Source organism: Thalia democratica, chromosome 5 (assembly GCF_965202585.1).
Source record: "Thalia democratica chromosome 5, ktThaDemo2.hap1.1, whole genome shotgun sequence".
Lineage (NCBI taxonomy): Eukaryota > Metazoa > Chordata > Thaliacea > Salpida > Salpidae > Thalia > Thalia democratica.
Window position 1 is genome coordinate 43,805,683 of NC_139169.1, and position 8,634 is coordinate 43,814,316.

Below are 8,634 nucleotides of genomic sequence, written 5' to 3' on the forward strand. Positions count from 1 at the left end.
TCAATAGTATGTATACAAACTTTCACAATTATAAAACTTTCTAATGTTTAAAAATAAAGTGTTTGTTCATTGATGTAATGTATTTGTCCTCCAAAAATAAGTTTACATTTTGAATATATTTTTCAGTACTTAATATGATTTTTCATGATGATAAACTTTATGCAAAAGTCAAATAATAAAATTAGATCAGATGCACAAAGTGAGCATAAATCGCATTTAACTGGAAATAATAATGAAATTTCTTATAAAACAAATATTTGAAAATCCTTGAAATTATTTAATCTTAATGAAGTCTAAAGTTGTATCTTTACAAAATTCCAAAGTAAACAAAAAAAGATAATGCAACAAAAGTCATCAGACTTTAAATATTAGCTCTTATAAAATATTTTTGCTCTATGTTTTTCTATTATAAAAGTGTTTGTTTTAAAATTAAAAATGAGGAAAATAATACTTATATTTAAAAAAAAAACTGTTTTATAACAAATTGTAGATAAACTGAATTAAATCGGTATATGAACTGAAAAAATAAAACTTTGCACTATACAAAAATGGCATAGCTTGCCAATGTTTTATTAGGTTTTTATAATCTACTAAATCTAAAGATTTTCAAAATATATAAACTTATAAAAGGAAAGTGTTGTACAGTACCTTAACCTTATTAAGTTTTCTAGAGAGTAGTGCAAAAAGTACACATAATTTTATTCTTAAAAAAAAAACAAAAGCTAATTTTGATATAATTACTAATTAAATTTTATTAAACAAAGCTTTAATAATACATTTCTAAAGTATGAAAAAATCAATAAAGTACTTTTTTGTTAAAGTAGATTTTAAAAAGTTTTTTATTTGACCATAGGTTTCTGATTTTTAATAGTATATATTCAACTAAGCAAAAACCAATCAAATTGCATCACACTAATTTGCATAACTTTTGCTATAGAAGAAATTTGTTAGTTTGGTTTTAAGCTCAAAATTAGATTGCATCCTTGCTTTTAGCAACAAATTTTCAATGAGAAATTCCATTTTTTACTATTTCCAGTTACAGGCCGGCCCCCTGTGATGCATTTACTGCCTTTTGGTTAAACGTATTTATCCAAAGTTAAGTATAGCATAAAACATTATCTTTTGATTAAAAAACCCTCAGTAACTTCACAGTGGGCCAGCAATTGAAAACAGCAAAAAAAAAAAAAGAATTTTCTTTGAAAGCTTTTGAGTAGAAAGCCAAGTTTCTAGCGCACTTAGTGCTTTAAGCTAAGCAAAAAGTTCCACCACTTACAAAAGTTTTGCCAGTTGGCACGAGGCAATTCAAAGGTTTTTTGATTAGTTCAAATTTTGATGTCTTTAAAAACAAAAATAGCCGTTTAATAAAAATTATTAAAAAAAATAATTTAGCATCAAGCATTTTTTTTATAGTTTAAAAGAGGTTTTTAATTATTTAATTTTTTTATTCATTCAGTGTTTTAACAAAACTTTGTTCGTTTTATTTTTGTAAAAAAATGAAGTATGTATTTTTTGCATGTTTTTTTATTGACATTGTAGTAAACTTTCTAAAGTTAAGGTACTTTGTGCATGCCTGGACTATATTTGTATATGTTTTTTATATCCTCAGAATTAGTTGATAAAAAAGAACTAATAAATAATTATTAACATATGTTCTTTATATTTAATAATAGTTTTTGTTCAGTTTTATTAAATTATTCTTCAAAAACGCCTTACAAAACCTTTTTTTGTTTAAAACTTGGTATTTAATGTCTACTTAAATCAATTTAAAATTTGGTGTCAAATTTTTGTCTCAAGTAGTAGTAATCATGTAAGAAAAAAAGGTAAATCTGTTTTTAGAAAATCCACAAACTGATAGTTATAAAACATACAAACTTTTATCAACAAACCTTATAATAAAAAGTAAATCATCTCAACACATTTAATTAAACTTGTAGTATAAACTGTAGTACATTGAAGACGTCTTCACTTAAAACTTTAATTAATTCTCATCCAAAAAAAAACCTTAAGAAAATAATCTTGCAAAAATTATTACTCTTAACAGTATATAATTAAACACTCCTACACAATATATACAATAAAAAAAAGTCTCTATTTTAAACATATGAATAAAATGAATGCATAAAATTTAAGCAAATCATCTCATACATTTATCACGATTGATTTTGGTGGTTTAAAATTACTTTGACATTATACAAACATAATCAAAAAATTTTAAACAAAATTATTTGATTACACTAAATTTTATAAGCGTTTTGACTAAGTTATAAAAATATTTAGTTTAAAGTTAATTGAAAGGTCATAATCCAAAGACTTTCTATATTTTCAATATATTCATGTGAATTTTATGTTGTACAAGTTTTTTGAGTATATACTTTATTTTGAAGTATAGTTATATTCAGCAAAAAAAATAGCCTACCATAAAAACAGAAAAAGTAGCAAATGATCATAATGTTTTTTCAAAATTGTATGGTGACAAAAATATGAAGTATTATTTTTCTTACTCTTTAATTTTTGTTTGTTTTAGAATATATATATATATATTCATAAATAAATATGATTATTTACAGTTTAGCATAAAAAAGTATGGGTTTATGCAAGTGTCCTAAGCGTAAAGTAACAAATTTGTTTTGCTTTGAGCATCGTGTAAATGTATGTGAGCATTGCCTCATTGAAAATCACCCAAGAGTTAGTTGAAAAAATCTATATTTTCTACATTAGAATATATTTTACACATTTTAAGTAGTGAAAATTATATAGCTGAAATAATTTTTTTTTTACACTTTTATTTTTTAGATAACAATTTAGACTTATCCTCTGTTACCTTGTTTTTTGGTTGCGTACTATAATTTATTCAGTAAATTATGACAGCTTCATTATTTTTTTAGTGTGTTGTCCAGTCCTATCTAAATTGGCTGAAGGACAGTGACTATAATCCAAATTGTGGCCTTTGTGGAGTATCCTTAACAGAAGGTGAAGTTGTTAGGCTAATGAGCTATGGTAAGTTGTAAAGTTTCAATTAGTTACACTTTAATTGGTTGTTTGTTAAACTTCCTAGATCACTTAATTTGTTTAAATTTACTCAAAAATTGTTTTTTTAAAGAATTATATAAACAATTGAAACTAGTAATATAAAATTTTTAGTTTATCAAAAAAATGACTCCTATTAAAAGATAAGTTTGTGCTGTACACTAATTTTTTTCTAAGAGATAAGCTTTAATTGTGTTAAAAGTATTTGACAGATTTTGTTTAGCTTTATAAAATTTATTAGTAAAACCTACAAAAAACTTTATTATCTAGTCTAGTGGCTCTCAAAGTGTGCATATGACATATTTTGATGTGCCTAGAAATGTTGATAGTTATAGTGATAGCAGCTGTATACTGTACTTTTTCTAAAAATAAAAGCTAGTCTTGATAGTTTTTACTAAGTTTCATTACAAAATACACTGATAAGATTATTAAGTATTTTATTCTTAACAGTCTAGTCTGCCAAAAATTTTTTACTGATCAACTGTGTACAGCTTTTAGAGATTTTCAGAACTGTTTATTTGTTACTTGCTTTGTAATTTAATCATGATCTTATGTTTCATTTCCTCAGGTATCAGGTAGAGTATAAATAGATATTCATCAAAAGTTTTAAAACTTTTATGATGTTTTTGGAATAGTGTAGTCTAAAAAATAACACAATATGTTTTATTTGGAAGATGCAAACTTGAATAATTTTTTATTTTTATTTAGTCATCTTATAAAACAACTATTCTTCATGAAAGTGTCAGTACTTAGTTAAAATTATGATTAAACTCATTAAAGATTTCTTTAGGCCAATTTAAAAAACAGTATCATTATAGTCATAACCTTTTTTGAGTTTTAAATTCTTAAAACTCACAAAAGTGTACAAAATATGAAAGAAAACCATATTAAAAAAATATATATATTTAGTGAGATTAGAAATTTAAAAGAAAATGATATAAGATTTTTCATTATAAAAAAGTTATGTAAACACTTCAGATATATAAAAATAATTTAAAAAACAAGAAAAATTATATATTTTTCTTGAAATAAGCTGTTATATACATTTTTGTAACTAGTTATGAAATGTAATAAATTTATAGCAAACAAATAAATTTTTAGTATCGAATATGAAATTATAGCTTGAATTTATCTAACATACAAAGTTTCAAACAGACGTATACCATGTTGCATGCTTGAAAGAATACTACAGCAATCTGCCACCTAACACTGCACCTGCAGGTTACATCGCACCCAACAATGCTGGTCCTCTGTTTCCCAAAGAAAATCAGGCAGGACCTGTTGTTGACAAATTGAGGCAGGTGCTTTCTAAGTGCAAGTGGGCTTGTGTTGGCCTTGGTTTGCCTTTGGTATGAGTTTCATTACTATATTAATAACTTATTTTATTTCAAAGTTAGATAAAACTTTTATATTATTTTGTTAAGAAAAAAAAATAATGTGCTGGTTTTTTAAAACTTATAAAAAACACTTAAAAATCTAAATGTTTAAAACTTTTAAGAGTTTCTTTTAAATTTTTATATTTTTTAAGTTTAATTGCTTCACATTTTTAATTGAAACTCAAAATTAGATAAACTTTTATCTTGAGTTAATTTAGCAGTTCTATAAATTCTATTATAATGCTGTTAGTAGTGTGTCTTTGCAAGACTTTTAAATATTACTTTTTACAGATTGACGATTTACCTCTTTCTGTAAAAGAAGAAAATGAAGTAAAGCCATTAGAAATTGTAAACAAAAATAATAGCAGCCCAAAGGCTTATGTTAAGCCACAGATCATCAAAAAACCCAAGACTTCAGTGGTAAAGCCCATGATGAAAAAGGAAGAAAAGGTACCTATTGTTGCAAATTCGTATAACAACAATGTAAAAGATTGGAGCAGTGTAAGTTCAGTTTATGATTTTATATTAATCTCATATAAGTTACCACATGTTTAGAATTTAAACTTCATCTAACTGATACGAATAGTTTAAAGTAGTAAAACCCAAGTTTTATTTTGTTGATATTAAAGAGGTTAAAAGCTCAATTGAAACTAAAACTTAATATCTTTTGAATACTGATTTATATACATAAAGTGTATCTTTTTTTTGTAAAATTTAAATTCTTTAACAATACCTAAAATTATTTTTTAACCAAACATAACATCAATTTACTTATGCACAAAGGCTTACTTACAAAGTATGTTTTAAAGGTTTTTGAAATCACTACAAGTCTATATACATTTATAGATATTAAGTATGCTCTTTTTCTTTATTAGTGCTATTATTTTGTTTTATTCAATCTTTTTTTTTATTAGCATACTCTCTAAAATTCAATTACTTATAATTATTTTTAGCAAACATATGTTTATAATATTACTTTAAATAAAAAAAATAAAAAGATAAAGCAAGAATTTAACGTTTCAAGCAACAAAAATCGGGATTAAATTATAAAACTTGTCTACTAAGTAAAGTTAGTATGTTAACTTAATTATTTTAATTTTTGAAGGAAATAATTATTAATTCAAAAAGTTTATCAGAAATAATTTAAGATTAAAAGTAAGCTTATAGTTTTTTATAAAACTAGTTTTTTTGTAAAACATGTATAACTATCCTTTTTCGATTTTTATGGTTTATAGACGTATTATTTTAAAACCAGTTCTTGTGAGTAATTTATGTTATGTTTTAATTAGATAAATATCAGAAACACTAAATTTCAAAAATATATGAAAATATACTTATCAAGCTAAAACACACAACAGCCACCAATACTTCAGTACGATAGAAGTCCACTGCACACCACATCAAGAAAGTTTCCGCAATCATCAAATTCTCATTTTTCTGCGTATCACATTGGTAATGTTGACCATGATGCTGACAAATACAAGAAAAAGTCTCCCTTTTCCTTCGTTACCAGATGGCTTAAGTATGACTGTTTGCTAATGATTTTTATGGTTATAAAATTTTTTTGTTGAATTTTGTGCAACGTCGGACTCAGGCATCAAGACTTGAGTGACTTGAACAAAAATCACACAAAGAGTAAAATATAACAAATGTTTGGTATCAAATAGACACCCAATTATATAACTTTAAATATACTTAAAACAATAGCTAAGAAAATAAAAAACTCAAAAAACTTACGAAAAATAGAATGGTCATATCTAGAATTGATTATCTGTAACAACATTATATATTATGTGCAATTTTTTTAAACCCAAGTATTTTTATAGATAAATTTAGATATACTTAAAAAAAAAACAATTGCTTAGTATTAGACCTTAAATAAAAACAATGTTTTTATTGTTTGAAATTTTTCTTTAAAAAACTATTTTTTTCATTAATATATTACTTTTTTTCACTTTTAATGTATAATAGTCGAATTGTAATATTAAATCAATAGTCACACGTTTAAATACACTCATAGTTTGTTATTGTTATAATTTGATTAATAAAAGCTGTAGCGTAATTGTTTTACCTAAAACTTACTTTATTTTAAGTTAGTTAGTAAAATACGTAAAAAAAGCCGTCTAAATTTATGAGAATAAAATTTAATTAGCAAATATTAAGATCTTTTGTTACATATTTAGAGAGTTTTAATATTTTTATATCCTAATATGTCACCCAATAATGTACAGATCGAGACAATTGAGATGTCGCACATTTTCGCGTCAGAGCATGATTGCAGTTGTAGTGGCATGCTTGCTGTTCGTAATGCTTGTCACTATTACTTTGGGAGCGGGGAGAAATCCCAACTATGATGACGAAACAATAAACAACCCCAACATTCACGTGAAAAATGTTGAAAATTTACATGCTGTTTGAAATCTGATATTGATATTTAGTCAAAACTGTTTTAGAAATTTCCAGATTTTAACTTGCTATTTTTATTTTTAACTTAACTTATAAAAGTTTTTAGGTTAACTTAGAACAGTTGTTTGAATGACACTTCCATTTTTTTTTAATAAATGGTTTAAAGTTGCTTACTTAAAGGATAAATAAATAAAATATACGATGATCGATTTTTAACAACTCTTCAAAAGATTAAATTAGTATTGAAATTATAAAGTTTTTATTTTATTTATTCTACTTAAAATCTTCTTTATTAGGCCGGATCAGAACAATATATCTTGATTAAACGGTTCTTGTTTTTGTATTTTTAAATTTTAAAGACAAACTTCCTAATTAGCTCTCATAAATTTAGTTTACAATTATTTTTAAACTAGTTAAAGCATTCATAGGTTTTTTATTTATTTTTAGAATGCATCAATTTGTTGGTTGTTGATATATAGTACAAGTAAAACTTTGAAGTTGTATGTATAATAGAATTGTTTTTTGTTTTATTTCTGTCTTTTGATAAAAAAGGTTATTGTAATATAACTTGAACCATTTTAAGTTAACAAACAGTCTGTCAAACTTGCTTTATGCAAAAACTATTTTTGTTTATTTTTGCTTGCCTCAATGATAAAGTTCTTTAAATAGTTATTTAATAGTTTTTGCTTTTTTGTAAATATTAGTTTAAAATTGAGTCGAATTTTGCAATATTTGATTCTAAAACTGAGTGTTTTTTGATTTGAAGCAATAAACGTTAGATTCTTCAATTAGACAACTTTGTTTATTAGTATTTGAAGAATTAAACTATGTTGCTTTTGAAATGAAACAACAATGTTTTTTCAACTAGTTTTATACATTGAAACTTTACCTTTATAAAATTCTAAGTATTATTTTTTTATATTATTACTTTTCTTAATTTTAGCCGGTTTTTATATTTCTATTATTTTTCAGTAGATACAATTTTTTCAACCTCTATTTTGAGTTAAATGTATTAATAAACAAGTTTAAAACACACTATGTATTGTGAGCTTTTTAATAAAGTGATAAGTTAAGAAAAATTTAAAAGATAAAAGTGATTATGTATGAAGTTTTAAAGTACATTTCAAGTAGGTATTTTTTGATAGCAAAAATATGTTTTAAAAAGCTGAACACATACAAATACAACATGAGCCAAAGTAGAGACAAACTGAAAATAGGGAATGTAATTTGTCGAAATCGACTTTTCTTATAACTTGACAAAAATAAAAAACAATGAACTTCACCGCACGATCAACAACAACAGCATCCGAAACCTACGACCGGTTTCGTCCTTCATAAGCACTAGAACAAACGTTTGTTAGTAAATTCTGATAAATTAACGCAACCAAATTGTTCACGACCCAACGTCAAGACATTGTCAACTTAATGTGAGATATCAGTCTCTACTCTCGTTTCAATCAGTCTTAGCCAGTATTTATTTCGGCCACCATCAGCAAAGTTGAGATGTTTTTTGCCATCAATAATATAAAATGAACTTCACCGCACGATCAACAACAAAAACTTTCAAGACAACCTGCGACTGGTTTCATCCTTATTAGAACTCATCAGGCAGGCATAGTCGCGAAAAACATCTCAATTTGTTGATGATGGCCGAAATAAATACTGGCTAAAACTGATTAAAACAAGCGTAGAGACTGAAAGCTAACAATGTCTTGACGTTGGGCTGTGAACAATTTGGCTGCGTCAATTTATCAGACTTTTTCCACAAATGGTCACCTCAGTGCTTATGCACTTTAACCGGCTTGGATTGGTCTAAAGAGCGGTT

At 25.2% G+C, this 8,634-nt stretch overlaps 1 protein-coding gene across 1 annotated transcript; it reads left to right on the forward strand.

Annotated features, from left to right (window-relative positions):
• Positions 1-2,566: 2,566 nt before the first annotated feature.
• Positions 2,567-7,155, forward strand: LOC145835838 (zinc finger protein-like 1 homolog). Its single transcript, XM_082943571.1, has 6 exons — positions 2,567-2,685; positions 2,886-2,997; positions 4,183-4,376; positions 4,695-4,904; positions 5,762-5,925; positions 6,635-7,155. Exons 1-6 carry the CDS (start codon positions 2,584-2,586, stop codon positions 6,819-6,821), a joined length of 969 nt encoding a protein of 322 aa, XP_082799697.1. The 5' UTR covers positions 2,567-2,583; the 3' UTR covers positions 6,822-7,155.
• The last annotated feature ends 1,479 nt before the right edge of the window (positions 7,156-8,634 follow it).